Raw genomic sequence first — 15,355 nt, forward strand, 5'->3', positions numbered from 1 at the left:
TGTTTCGCGTTTCATTTACACTGAATCAAAACAGCATTGCGTCGCCTTTGATACTAGGGACTGAGGTGGGTCAGACCCGGCGTATTTTAGGTCTGCTTTTATGCGGCATTGCGTCTTTACACTGAATTCTGAGCAGACACAGATCCGCTTTAGAGCAGCCTTAAATCGGCTGTGTAAAGATGCCTTAAGTGCTCAGTTATTTTCTCTGTGAAGTCGAAAGTTGCCGGGACAGAGTTACTGTGAGCATGTAAGCGAGGGCCAGGATGAACACGGCGCTGAAACACTGGAGGGAGGCGGCGACGGTGATCTTGGCGGCCGGCCTGAGACACGCTCAGAGCGCGGACTCTCTTAAAGCAGGTCTGGATAAAGTCTCTGACATAGTGCACAGATCGGCCTTTGATTATCAAGTGCTGCTTTTGAAACGGAGCGGCAGAAGCGGCTTCATGCCTAATGCCTATGTGTTTCCCGGAGGGCTGGCGGACGCGTCTGACTTCTCCAGCGAGTGGCAGGAGGTCTTTCAATCCTTCACGAAAGCGCCCAACTACGGCATCGGAGTCGTGAAGCAGCCGCCGGACACAACCCTGCTGAAAAAACCAGCTTAAACCAGCCTAAGCTGGCCAGGCTGGTTTTAGCTGGTCTCCCAGCCTGGTCATAGCTGGTTTATCAGGCTGGTTTTAGAGGGGTTTTGACCACATTTTTAGCTGGTCAGGCTGGTTTTAGCTGGTTTCAGCTGGTCAGGCTGGTTTTAGCTGGTCAGGCTGGTCTTGGCTGGTTTTAGCTGGCCAGGCTGGCTGGTCTTGGCTGGTTTCAGCTGGTCAGGCTGGTTTTAGCTTATTTCAGCTGGTCAGGCTGGTTTTAGCTGGTCAGGCTGGTCTTGGCTGGTTTTAGCTGGCCAGGCTGGCTGGTCTTAGCTGGTCAGGCTGGTTTTAGCTGGTCAGGCTGGTCTTGGCTGGTTTTAGCTGGTCAGGCTGGTCTTGGCTGGTTTTAGCTGGTCAGGCTGGTCTTGGCTGGTTTTAGCTGGTTTTAGCTGGTCAGGCTGGTCTTGGCTGGTTTTAGCTGGTCTTGGCTGGTCAGGCTGGTCTTTGCTGGTTTTAGCTGGTCAGTCAGGCTGGTCTTGGCTGGTTTTAGATGGTCAGTCAGGCTGGTCTTGGCTGGTTTAAGATGGTCAGTCAGGCTGGTCTTGGCTGGTTTTAGCTGGTCAGGCTGGTCTTGGCTGGTTTTAGCTGGTCAGTCAGGCTGGTCTTGGCTGGTTTAAGCTGGTCAAAGACCGGCTAGATAGCAGACTGACATGGAATCAGCGTAGTTTCTCGTGGCATCAAAACAATGTTGATTTTCTGCTTTTTAAAAATCTCACATACTTAATAATAGATACATTAGTAATAATTTATTAAACACACCACATTTAGTCATAATATCTTTATTAATACAAAATATACAGTTACAAATACATGTTTAGAGCATACAAACCTTCTGTATACAAAGCTTCTTTATTAGACTAATATAGAAATTAAAATGTTGCAATTAAAACTAAGTTCTTTGCATTATCAGATCAGGGATGTAAACTAATCAGGTCAGGATTGAAAAAGGTGATGAACATGTAACCCACAATTTTAATATCAGTAGACAAAGTTAATTTTCAATAACTCTTTGGGTCTACACGAATCACACAAATGATCTATTTTGTATTCAAAATGAATATTTTCACTTAAAGATAATAAGTTTGCAAGTTGTTTATGTCCCTTTGTTATATTTGCATACAGTGCATCTATTGTATCTAGTATTATTGTAACGAAACTGAGCACTTTTATTTCCCTTAAGAAAATGTTTTAGGAGTTGAAATCTTATATTTTGTTTCTTTCTCTCTCACAAACACAACAAAACAGTTACACCTTCTCAAAATCTCCATTGCAGGTGTATAAATCCTATTCTATAAATCACAAATGAAGAACTTCACAGGCTCAGTTATACCTGATTTATGCAGGGATATATTTCATTTTTTTCAGAATATTCTGTAATATTAATTTCGTCATAATATTTAATTCTTTTTTTCCTGTAATGTGTGTTTATTAGAACTGAACATTTTTTATAGACTTTATTAGAATTTAACTCTGGTATTTTTGTTGTTGTTGTGGTATATCTTTGGTATAAAAAAACAAACTATGAAGTTTGTAAAGAAACATCCATAAAAGTGACTTATATACCTTTAATTTAGTCTAGAATATTGAATGTGAAATAGTAGCACTCAAAAAAAATTGCACAAAAAAAAAATTGCACTGTAGAAATATGGTTTTGGCAAGAAATGTACAGTGGCAAAGTAATTTCAGGGTGGTGTTGTGTCGATTGAGTAATAATGACACGATCATGTCAGAATTCTGTGTCAAATAAAATGGGTCAAGGGCCACATGCTGTGTTTATCAGTGGATAGAGCGCAGGTATGCATGTGGGATCTCACATACTGATATGTCATGTGAGATCTCGCATATGAGTTCTCATTCTTACAGTCGCGGTCAGAATTATAGGCACCCTTAATAAATAAGATCAAAGAAGCCTATAAAAAATAAATCTATTGTTTATACTTTGCTCTTTCATTAAAAATAAAATAATCACAAAAATCTAACCTTTCAATAAGTAAAAAAAAATTAAAAAAATAAAACAGGCATGTGATCAGTTAGAGACAAATAAAAAAAAGCAGGAAAATATCACCACGCCCACAAGCCACGCCCCCGGCACTTATTATTAAAAATATATATTTTAGCACATTAAAAGATATATCTTATATTGTAATACATACTATTGTCCTGTAAAAATAAAAAGCAGCATTTAATAATCATGATAATAATATAATATAAAGCATAAATAGAATTGTTATTATTAAAGTACCTTAAAGTATAAACTCTTCTGCTCATCAAGGCTGCATTTATTTGATCAAAATATTGTGAAATATTATTACAAATTTAAAAAAAAGTGGAAATGTAAAAAAAAAAAAGTTTTCTATTTTAATATATTATAAAATGTAATGCTGTTCCTGTGATGCAAAGGATAATTTTCTGCATCATTACTCCAGTTTTTAGTGTCACATGGTTTTTTAGAAACCAATTTTATTTGATGCTCAAGAAATATATCTGATTATTATCAATGTTGAAAAGTTGTGCTGCTTCATATTTTGTGTGGAAATGGTGATACATTTTTTTTCAGGATTCAGTAACACTTTCCAGTAAGGGTACATGAATTATCATGAATTGCATAAATTAAATTGTCAGTGTTATCCACCTGCTCACTGGCACTGTAATTTTGTGAGGAAAACATGGAAATAATTTGTTGTTTTATCTTGCAAAGACATGCTTTCTTCTGTTTCCACACACATTTTTATGAAAATGGATATAATACTGTTTTTCTGGATTATTCATTCCAAGGTGCTGCGATTTCTAAGGCGACTTATATAAAACAATCAAGGTCAAGAGCAAAGCGTGCACATTAGGATTGGTGACGAATGAGAAAAGTGAGTTTATTTAGAGTTTGTATTGTGCAGTTTCCAGCAACCACGCCACTCGTTTCAGTTTCACTTTAAATATTTAGGCTGGGTGTTTATAATACGTGGTATAGTGAATGCTACTGCAGTTTGTGTTAGTTTTTACTTATATTTTCGTTCTTTTTTCTATTCTGAACACTGCTAAATTTCCAGGATATTTTTGTGGAGTGCAGGGAATATACAGTTGGGCAAAAAAGTATTTAGTCAGCCACCAATTGTGCAATTGTTCTCCCACTTAAAAAGATGAGAGAGGCCTGTAATTTCCATCATAGGTACACTTCAACTATGAGAGAGAGAGAATGGGGGGAAAGAATCCAGGAAATCACATTGTAGGATTTTTAATGAATTAATTGGTAAATTCCTCAGTAAAATAAGTATTTGGTTACCTACAAACAAGCAAGATTTCTGGCTCTCACAGACCTGTAACTTCTTCTTTAAGAGGCTCCTCTGTCCTCCACTCATTACCTGTATTAATGACACCTGTTTGAACTCGTTATTAGTATAAAAGACACCTGTCCACAACCTCAAACAGTCACACTCCAAACTCCACTATGGCCAAGACCAAAGAGCTGTCGAAGGACACCAGAAACAAAATTGTAGACCTGCACCAGGCTGGGAAGACTGAATCTGCAATAGGCAAGCAGCTTGGTGTGAAGAAATCAACTGTGGGAGCAATTATTAGAAAATGGAAGACATACAAGACCACTGATAATCTCCCTCGATCTGGGGTTCCACGCAAGATCTCACCCCGTGGGGTCAAAATGATCACAAGAACGGTGAGCAAAAATCCCAGAACCACACGGGGGGACCTAGTGAATGACCTGCAGAGAGCTGGGACCAAAGTAACAAAGGCTACCATCAGTAACACACTACGCCGCCAGGGACTCAAATCCTGCAGTGCCAGACGTGTCCCCCTGCTTAAGCCAGTACATGTCCGGGCCCGTCTGAAGCTTGCTTCAACTTGCATTACTGAAAGCATCCTAAAGGTGTCTGAACGTGAGGGATTGCCCCGGATGAAATCGTCAGGTGAAAGGTTATCATGTGGATAATTGAATTTACTGCTAAACTATTATTCATTAATTTTACTAATAGTTAGATTGGGCAGGCCTTCACAAAAGGGCGTTTAATTACAATTAAAAAAAGTAAAAAAATTGCCTTGACAAAAGGGCACTTTGGGCATCGAGGGGAAAAGGGGCAGGTGCTCAAGCACCAAACCCCCACCTGCACGTGCCCGACAATGAGTTAAAAAAAGAATATATTTTTGATATGCAGCAAAAGATTGAAGAGCATCACAAATTGCAAAGTGGCTATAAGAACATTAGCTAAAGCATTGAAAATTCCCATTTCCACCATCAGGGCCATAATTAAAATTTCCAGTCCACAGAAAATGTCACAAATCTGCTTGGAAGATGATGTGTGTCTATATTGTCTTAATGTTTATTTTCACAGGCCTCTTTTTTCATATTTATCAAAGGTGCCAGTAATTCTGACCACGACTGTATATACAAATGTGCCTAATTTGTTTATGACTTCACATTTTTGATTCGGGTGTATGAATGCGTTTTGCCCCACATTCACTGCAACAACTCTTTCCTAACTGTGAGCATATGAGTTTCTTAATTTGTGATTTGTAGAATAGGATTTGTGCACCTCAGGATTTGAAATTGTATTACTGTCGTGTTGTGTTTGTGAGAGAGAAAGTGTAAATAAAACATTTGCAACTCCTAAAAAAAATTTTTGTGACTTCGAATTTACTGATACGCATGTGTGACTATTTTTTATAACTGCAAATTCCACTGTCACAGGTGCTCAGTTTTGCTAAAATAATACCTTCATAGAACATGGTAGTAGTCAGCCATCCATGCAAACGCAGAGAGGTCAGTGTGGTGTACTGTTACTGATACAGCTGTCCAGGCCAACATCTGATGTACTGATGTCTTCAACTGTAAACCAAGAAAACATGCAATAAATATAGTACAGTTCAAAATCCATCATACATAACCAATATAACATGGCTGCCTAATCCTGCTCCTGGAGATCTGCCTTCCTAAATTCAGATCTGGACACCCCTGCGTTATGAAGTATCACATCTGGTCTCTGGTATTATAAAGTATCAATCCAAGTTTAATTTAAGATTAGCTAAGTAGAAAATATTTGTGGCATAATACTGGCATTTTCTTTTTCATGCAATTTTCATACAAGATTAACCCTCTACAGTACGCAATATAATATCAACGAGAAAAAAAAATATTTGTGATGTTTTTCCTGCTTAAAATTGAACACTATAACAAATTCAATAAACATTTTCATTAATTTTATTTATTTATATTTTAAAAGTGTGTTGCCTCAAGGCAACATTGTACCACAACGGACAAATTAAACATTTGACATTTTTATGCATAAAAAATAAATATATTTATTGTTAACATCATTTTCCATAACCAAACACCTGAACAGTTAGTTTTATCAAGTTTTTAAAGTATTGCATATCTCATATTTAATAAAATGCAATTTCATATCCAGCTCTTGCTCTCAGGCAACATTGTACTATCGTGGATCACAAGTATAATCTAACCATCATATCAGTTATCATATCAAAACATTACAATCAGAGTTCAAGTTAAAAAATTAAGGTAAAAAAATCAGCATAACCTTATCCTAATATGCACTTTATCCTTACAAGCATGCACACACACACACACACACACACGCACATGCATGTAAAATCCTACTTCCTCACTAATGACACCTCACTGCTTCTGAGAAAGCAATTCCTCAACAGAAAAATCATAATGTGCAGATATAGTATCTGAATTACTATTTTTACAAATGCATTACAAAATTTTGCAAAAATGCAAATACATTTAGATAATTCTAACTCTTTTCCTTACTAATATCATATACTTGTATTATAACTTAGCAGGCCTGCATGGCCTCATCCGATTCCATTACGGTACAATGTTGAGGCAACATGAAGTTTTAATTTCCTAAAATAAATATGATGATATAAAGAAAAGTTTTTGAAAATACTTCTTAACTTAATAATGAAGGTGACTCATACTTGTTGTAGGCAATTATATGGATGAAAATTGATGATATATGCACTTTTCATTGGAGAAAATAGGGAGTCATGTGACGTGCACATGTCCTGACATTAGGTGCGTTCGACTTGAAGCACGGCTACAGACGGCGATCAACGAGAGTAGCCGCTTGCAGTCAGGGGCGGAGTTGAAAACGGAGTCGTCAAGTCGGACACTTCGGGGCTCTCGTAATTTGCTGCATCTACCTCAGTCATGGCAGATCACGTGGCGTTTGCTTGCTTTATTGCAGACGAACTGGAAGCTATAGAAATGCCGTTATTGTTGTATGAAATTGAGCACAATGAGCAACGGAAGTGAGTAAAGGTTCAATGTAATAAGTATTGTTTTAATAAACCTTTAAGATGTATGTAATATTTTGAAAGGGTGTCATCACGACAGAAACAAGTTTTAAGTAAATAAACAGAACATATTGAAAATTTGACTTGTGCAGTATGATTCATTATGCGTGTTTTTGCTACTGCAACTTAATAAAAATAATAAAAAAGCACATTTTAGTAAGACAAAACACCATGAACATTCATACGTGAACACCATGAACAGGCCTACGGATAAGCCCAATTTATTTGCCTTTCTATTATGATTTATACCAGCTTATGAAAGTGATCTGAATGTTGTATTAAGTTGACATCCAGTTGTTGGCAGTAATCACATGCAAGTGAAGATGGATGAACCCAGTAACTAGACAATTAGTATCAATCAGAATCCATGATGACCACATTATATTAAAAATCTGTAAGATTGACATTTGATTTATTCCATAAAAAAATGATTATCTAAATAGGTTATGCAGCTTAATACTGTAAAGGGTCTGTATGAAAAAGGTCCAAAATAAACCTATGCTATACGAATGAACAAAAAAGTGATTGCAGTAAAAATAATTGTAATCTTTTAATAAACATGATTTACGAGATGAAGATGACATGAAAAGTTAATTTATTTTTATTTTTTTGAAAGTCCGTATATGAGCATTAGTGGGACTGAAGTTGTCAGAATAAACCCGAAATACACGTTGGTGTTGTCATGTGGTGAATTTGGCCAATCGTGAAACAGCTGTGTCGTCATCAGCGCTCCCGCAGTCGCTCTGGAGAAATTGCGCCGGCTGAGTCAGCCGGCTGCTCTCGAAACGCTATCGCGGTACTTTGATGCCACACGTGACAGTGACGTGTGGTCGGCGCCGGTTCAAGTCGGACTAAATTTCTAACCGGCATGCACTGCTTCAAGTCAGCCGCCGATCGGTCTGCTAAGTGCTGCATGAAGTCGAACGCACCTATTGGAAGCAAAATGGACCACTGTGGGTCATGTGACCACTTTTTTGGGGTTTTCATTGATTAGTGTTTGAGTTCTACTACCCTGAGATAGCATTTATCAATTAAATGGGTGTCTCATTTTATTAAAAAATCCTAAAATAAAGTATGTTGCCAACACAGTACCAAACGATGCTAAATATCAAATTAAATCAGTAAATAAGGAATAAATGTGTACTACAGAGGTGGCACAGAAGAACACAAGTGGCTTGTAGGTGTATTTTCAGATGTTTAATGAGGCTCAGAGGTTGCATAAGTGCAATTAAATTCACTGATTTTATCACTGAATCATTAATTGAATTGATTCGTTCGAACGGCTGATTCATTCAGGAGTGAAGTACATGACTGCCTTTATGAATGGGTAATTGAATCATTGACTCATTAATTTAAAAACGCAGTTCATTCTTAAACGAAACACCGCTGTATTTGAATGAAGATGCACAGCGGCTTGGCTGGACTGAAATGGTCGCACTGTAAAGCCCTGCAAAGGAGCATTAGTTCCTCTTCAAAAGTTATAGTACACACCACCACACACAAATGAGATGTGCAATCAACCTTTTGCATCATCTGGCAGAGTTTTGCCTACAAATAAATGGTGATATCTCGGTACATGTAATTTAGAGAACAGGTAAACACTGTTCATTTACATATATTACCAACACTGTAACAATACAAATCTGGTTGAAAATCTGTTAACTTACCTTTTAGGGCAATGATTACAATATAAGGATAATATTTGGCAGCTTTGTATGTTCATTTATAGTTGTCCTCATCTGAAGTCATCGTGAGATTTGGCGTCTTCTGAAGTCTTCTCAAGTGAGGCTGGATCCAAACTGGAACTTGCATAATCTTTAGTAACCTTGGGATGGGCATCCCGAGACAGAAACAGGAAACCAAAAGGAGAAAGATTAGCAGAGGTGCTGTTCGTATTATTTCACACAAAAGATGATCCATTTCTTCACATATAACTGTAGTGCACGATTATGATATGTGTTTTGTGTGAATATCTGTTAAACTGTAAATTATTTCTGTGACCAAAGCTGTATTTTCAGCAGGCGTGGTTCAGCAAGGTCTGCAGCAGGAGAGAGATTTGGGAGACGAGCATTGAGTAAAGTGCAAAATGATAAACACCTGTGTCTAATTGCAGTAATTAGCGTGGATAAGGTTATGCTGATTTTAAATTTTTTTACCTTGAAACAACTCTGATTGTAATGTTTTGCTATGATAACTGATATGATGGTTTGGTTATACTTGTGATCCATGATGGTACATTTGGCTGGATAAAAAGCCACCGGAGAACGGGAAGGTGGAGAGAGAGTCTGGACTGGGAGCTTGTGCGTGCTTCTCCCAAAAACAGTGGGATGAAACAAGCCCCCTCGCCACAGTTTAAAAGTTATTTTAAAAAAGAAAAGAAAAAAGAAATTCATATTTTTATTCAGCAAGGATGCATTAAATTGATCAAAAGTGAGTGTAAAGAATTTTGCTTAAAATAAATGCTGTTCTTTTGAAATTTCTATTCATCAAAGAATCCTAAAGAAAATTAAAAATAAATATTCAGCAGCTCAACTGTTTTCAGAAATGTTTCTTGAGCAGCAAATCAGTATATTATAATGATTTCTGAAGGATCGTGTGACACTGAAGACTGGAGTAATGATGCTGGAAATTCAGCTTTGATCACAGGAATAAATTACATTTTACTATATATTCACACAAAACAGCTATTTTAAATCGTAATATTTTACAATATTACTGGGGCTTTTTTTTGTGTGTTTTTTTATCTGATTTTTTAAAATAAATTCAGCCTTGGTGAGCATAAGAGATGTATTTTCTAAAAATATAAAATTTTGAAGAATAGTGTATATTTGAGGTTCACTGTGCTTTGGAGATGTTGTCTGACAGGAGGTTCGCTCAGATTCTGGGGTGCAGCAGGCCATCAGCATTGAAGAATCTAGGAACATAACAAGCAATCTGTCACAGAGACAACCATATTTAGTATGCAATGCCAGGTTTATTACAAGGAAAATGTAAATGCCACCTCTAAAGCAGAGGTGAAATGTGGAAAAGTTAAAAATTATTTCTTAACATAACCGAATTTGTTTCTAGGTTTACTTATTTAATATTCTCATACTGCTTACTTATGGATGTCAAACCCGTCTTAAAAAATTAAGAAGCTTTCCCAGTTCACCTGTCCTTCTCCGTCTAGGGCTCCCTTCAGACATTGTGGAATCTTGGAGCTTCCCCTGTTGTTTGTTGCTCCTGCAATCAGTAGTTTTTGTATTTGTTTAGCAGGAGAGATCACAACACGCTTGAACTTGATTCAGTTTAACTGTAGCGCAGTGACGTCGCGGATTAACGGTACAGTGCAACTGTTAGGCTAAATGTTTAGGTTAAATAAATGAGCCTATTTCCAATTACCCATTGAAAAAAACACCAGCAAAACTATTACAGAACTGTCAAAAGCTCTCATCTACACATACATATGTAATTAAAATCCCAAACTTTCATAAAGAGCTCAGTCTATGGAGTTAGCCTAATGTTACGTCCTCTGAAAACTGCTAAAATGCTAACGGACATGTTCGAAGACATTAAACCATTTATAAATTAATTTCAACAGACAATTACAAGCAAGAGAAGTGTCAGGGACAGTTGTATGTAATATCTGTGTGATTTTAGGGACTAAGCTTACCGAAAACAGTCAAAACAGCAGCGAAAGACGGAGCTTCCTGCTAGTCAGTCGTCGTTTCCATGGCAACTCCCTCTACTCCAGTGTTTGAATGAGACTCGAATGTTCAGCACGCGCGCCAATTAAAACACGTCACAGTCACGAAGAATTCACATAAACATTTAAAATTAGAACATTACATAATAAATAAATAAATTAATTATTATTAAATCATCTATTATTTTTCTATTCTTTTTACTTGTTTTATTTTGTGTTCACGGTGTGTGTGTGTGTGTGTGTGTGTGTGTGTGTGTGTGTGTGTGTGTGTGTGTGTGTACTTGGATGGGTCAAATGCAGAGCACAAATTCTGAGTATGGGACACCATACTTGTCCACCTTTTCTTTTCTTTTCTTTTCTTTTCTTTTCTTTTCCTCTAACATTAGTGTTCCCTCTTTCAATCAATCTACTTGTTTAATTTTTATTAATTTTTAATTTATTTTATTTATTTTGTTTTATTTTGTGTTCACTCTGTGTGTGTGTGTGTGTGTGTGTGTGTATGTTTATGTGGTTTATGAGGACACAAATTTGTATAATGACATGGGTATGACAGAGGTATTATAATATGAAGGTGGTTTATGAGGACACTGCCTATGTCCCCGTAATTCAAAAGGCTTAAAAAACATACTAAATGGTGTTTTTTTGAAAATCTGAAAATGCACAAGGTTTCCTGTGAGGGGTAATTTTAGGTGTAGGATTGGTGTAGGGCAATAGCACACACAGTTTGTTCAGTATAAAAACCATTACGCCTATGGAGAGTCCCCATAAATAATAAACCACAAAAACCAACATGCGTGTGTGTGTGTGTGTGGGGGGGAGGGGGCGGTGGGGGCAGTAAGTGCAGGGCACAGGTGGGTATATCGATGTGGGAGAAGTGGATTGGGTGAGAGGTAGTTGATGTGAGGGGTGTGGATGGGTGTAGAGGAGGGTGTATGAGTGTGGGTTGGGTGAGAAAAGTGTGGTGGCAAGAGTTTGTGGGATGTTGGTGTATTGCTATGGGAGGTTTGGGTGAGTGGATGTCGATGAGGAAGAGTGGGTGTGTGTATAGCAGTCTAGGGTGGGGGGATTGTAGATGTAGGTGTGTCACAGTGCAGCTCTTTTCATATAGTGATGCTGTTTCTGTGTGACTGTCAGTCTGTTCTCTCCCCTCACTCACCCCCAAACCCCACTCCAACACATACAACCTACACTTTCAGATCTTTCAGACTGCTACTGTCAGTCATGCTTTTGAGAATTGTATGTAACAGTAAGTGGGAAACCTAGTTTTGAACAATGGAAGTAGTTGACTTGGGATTACTTTAGCCTGGACATTTGCCAGGAGTCGACAACAACACGTCTTGCCTTAACTTTAAAATTGTCGGAACAGAGAAAAGATGTTAATGAAAAACAAATGTGAGTTTACATTCTCTATAACAAGTAGTGTTTAATTATTTTACAAACATCACACAATTGAATTCCATCCTTGGAAATAACTGAAGTATATTTAAAATAGTACAAAGTGTTACAGAAAACTAAGAAAATGATATTCTGTACATATTAAACGTCCTCAATCAGTCCTCAATGACTCACACATTCCAGAAGTTATATATGCGTTATGCATTTCTTGTCAAAGATATTGTAAAAATTAAATTTTAGTATATTTTAATTACTGATGACACTAAAATTGTTATATATTATATAAATACCAAATTATATTTGGTCATACAACTATGGTGAATGTATTTCATCAGACAATAATTTAATCTGATTTAAGTCAGGGCATGCTACAGATTTATACTGTATTTTATGCTATAATTTATTTGTGAAACCAGTTTTATAATTTTGTTTTAGACTCCTCTCAGATATATTATATCATTAGCAACTAGAATAATTTAAGATGTACCATCTAGCATGCTTGACTATGATACTAAACTACCCTTGAATTTAACCTTGTCAGAAAGTGGAACAATCTAATTAATTTGTAATTAGGTAAAATAGACACCAGCTTGGCCAGGTTCGGAGACCAGCTTAGACAGACTGGGAGACCAGCTAAAACCAGCCTGACCAGGCTGGGAGACCAGCTAAAACCAGGCTGGCCAGGATGGGAGACCAGCTAAAACCAGCCTGACCAGGCTGGGAGACCAGCTAAAACCAGCCTGGCCAGGATGGGAGACCAGCTAAAACCAGCCTGACCAGGCTGGGAGACCAGCTAAAACCAGCCTGGCCAGGATGGGAGACCAGCCTGACCAGGCTGGGAGACCAGCTAAAACCAGCCTGGCCAGGATGGGAGACCAGCTAAAACCAGCCTGACCAGGCTGGGAGACCAGCTAAAACCAGCCTGGCCAGGATGGGAGACCAGCCTGACCAGGCTGGGAGACCAGCTAAAACCAGCCTGGCCAGCCTGACCAGGCTGGGAGACCAGCTAAAACCAGCCTGGCCAGCCTAGACAGGCTGGGAGACCAGTTAAAACCAGCCTGACCAGGCTGGAAGGCCAGCTGACCAACCAGCTAAAACCAGCCTGACCAGCCTAGACAGGCTGGGAGACCAGCTAAAACCAGCCTGACCAGGCTGGAAGGCCAGCTGACCAACCAGCTAAAACCAGCCTGACCAGCCTAGACAGGCTGGGAGACCAGCTAAAACCAGCCTGACCAGGCTGGAAGGCCAGCTGACCAACCAGCTAAAACCAGCCTGACCAGCCTAGACAGGCTGGGAGACCAGCTAAAACCAGCCTGACCAGGCTGGAAGGCCAGCTGACCAACCAGCTAAAACCAGCCTGACCAGCCTGGCCAGGCTGGGAGACCAGCTAAAACCAGCTATTTCCAGCTTAAACCAGCTAAAACCAGCCAACCATCTTAGGCTGGTTTAAGCTGGTTTTTTCAGCAGGGAAGGCCGCCCATTTTCGCCACAGACAGAGCGCAGCTGGGATCACCGATCCCCGGAAACGTGGCTTTCAGGATATGTGCGGTGAGGGAGACGTTTGAGGAGTCCGGTGTGCTCCTGGCGGTTCCCAAACACGAGGAAAGCGGAATACGTGTGCGCACGGATGATGCTCGGGACAGTGACCCCCAGCTAAGCCTGACCAGGCTGAGCGGACTGTGGGACAGAGACGTGCTGTCCAAGTGGAGGTCTCTGGTTATTGGTGACTCGGCGAATTTTATTAAGATGTGCAAGGAGCTGCAGTGTCTGCCCAACATCTGGGCTCTACACGAGTGGGGTAACTGGCTGACCCCCATAGGCATATACGACAAACAGAGGCGCTACGACACGGCCTTTTACATCTGCTGTCTGCGCGACACTCCACACACGCTTCACGACGACAAGGAAATAGTTCATTTTAAGGTGCGTTTTGAACAGTAATCACCACGTCGGACAGTCATAAACTACATGTCAGACTCTTACGTTGCATTAAAAGGTATATTTGATCAATTAATGCATTCCCGAGCAATTTGTGTCCAGCTGGCGAAATAACTTTGACTTTGCTCAGTGTTGGCGTGCTGTATAGTTTTCTTTGGAGCTCATTAATATTCATGAGGCTCGCGCTTATTCGCCAGATTGGCAGCGCCCACTTAACGCAAGTGGCTAAACGTCACGTAACATCATTATTATTCATTAATATATATTTTTTTATAGTAGCTTTTAAGTCATTCAGTCTCATCCTAACTAGTAGAAATTATGCTTAACTTTTGGGAAATATACACTGCCTTGTTTCTTAGTGGTCCAGTCCCTCTGAAGTGCTGCGCAGCTATAAATCAAAGGAGATCTGGGTCGCTCCACCTCAGTTTTATGATCTTGGACGAATGTGCCGGGTTCCAGCTCTCAGAGACCTCCATCGCTTTGCCTGGCAGAGGTCTTTGGAGGGATGCGAACAGTGGCTGCCTATTCAACTGGAGGCGCCTGACTGCTTTGCAAGCATTTTACCAGGTAATAAGTTAATAGACATTTCTGCTAATTATCGCCGCTTTATCGGATTGTTTCTCTTCATTAATACATAGGGGATGCTCTGTACCCGGAAAAAGTGGACCCTTCTGGAAAGAGCGGCGGCGTGATGAAAACTGAGAAAAGTCTTGAAGAGCTCCAGCAGGACAGTGCAAACCTGCACCGTATCGTCTGTCAGGATCTATATTCAGTAACTGTGCAAATGAACATCACACCCAAGTATAACCACCTGTCTCCTCTCTGTGGTACTGATGTGGACAACATCAATGTCCACAACAATGTCTCCAAAAACCATAGTAAACTCTGATACTTAGCTGCCAAACAGGTGCAGGAGCGATGGACAGAAACTGCTTTTTTTAATCAGCTTATTTCTACCTACTGATGCGGCACTTGAGCCATTCAGTGTAGTTCAACATATTGCCTCCCTAACTTCTGTCATATAAAAATGATAAACAATGACTACCTTGTTGATGTGGCAACTGCTAGTACCATGATTAAAAAAAAAAAAAAATTTACAGTGCTCTTCTAAAATGCATTAAAAGATTCACAGATGTAAAGTTTATGTAACGTTTGAATTGTCACAGTTCATTAAAGGATGAGGCAGTAAAGGGTAAAAGGCACTTTCAATAGTTTTCATTTGTTGAAAGCTCAACTTTTTCATGCCTTGAGTTTGCTGAATACAGGACTCTACAAGCAAACAATAACCTGAATAATTGTGTACAAAAATTGCATTTGTCTGATTGATTTATGGCTAGCATATAACCAACCAATTACAACAAACCTGACC

General features: G+C 39.1%; 1 protein-coding gene and 1 long non-coding RNA gene across 2 annotated transcripts; one reads left to right on the forward strand and one right to left on the reverse strand.

The window, feature by feature from the left end:
* Positions 1-263: 263 nt before the first annotated feature.
* On the forward strand, positions 264-15,187 carry LOC306879666 (acyl-coenzyme A diphosphatase NUDT19-like; the record flags this gene model as incomplete). The annotated part of the gene is made up of 4 exons (XM_079432816.1): positions 264-575; positions 13,516-13,971; positions 14,346-14,553; positions 14,625-15,187. The coding sequence occupies 4 exons, from the start codon at positions 264-266 to the stop codon at positions 14,873-14,875; spliced, it is 1,227 nt and encodes a 408-aa protein (XP_079288942.1). The 3' UTR covers positions 14,876-15,187.
* LOC306879677 lies at positions 9,123-10,710 on the reverse strand. Its single transcript, XR_013785031.1, has 3 exons — positions 10,621-10,710; positions 10,120-10,190; positions 9,123-9,882 (listed from the first exon to the last, which is right to left on the reverse strand). It is a non-coding gene; the product is annotated as an uncharacterized lncRNA (long non-coding RNA).
* Positions 15,188-15,355: the final 168 nt, after the last annotated feature.

The sequence above is a fragment of the Barbus barbus genome (genome assembly GCF_936440315.1).
Source record: "Barbus barbus genome assembly, chromosome: 2".
Classification (NCBI taxonomy): domain Eukaryota; kingdom Metazoa; phylum Chordata; class Actinopteri; order Cypriniformes; family Cyprinidae; genus Barbus; species Barbus barbus.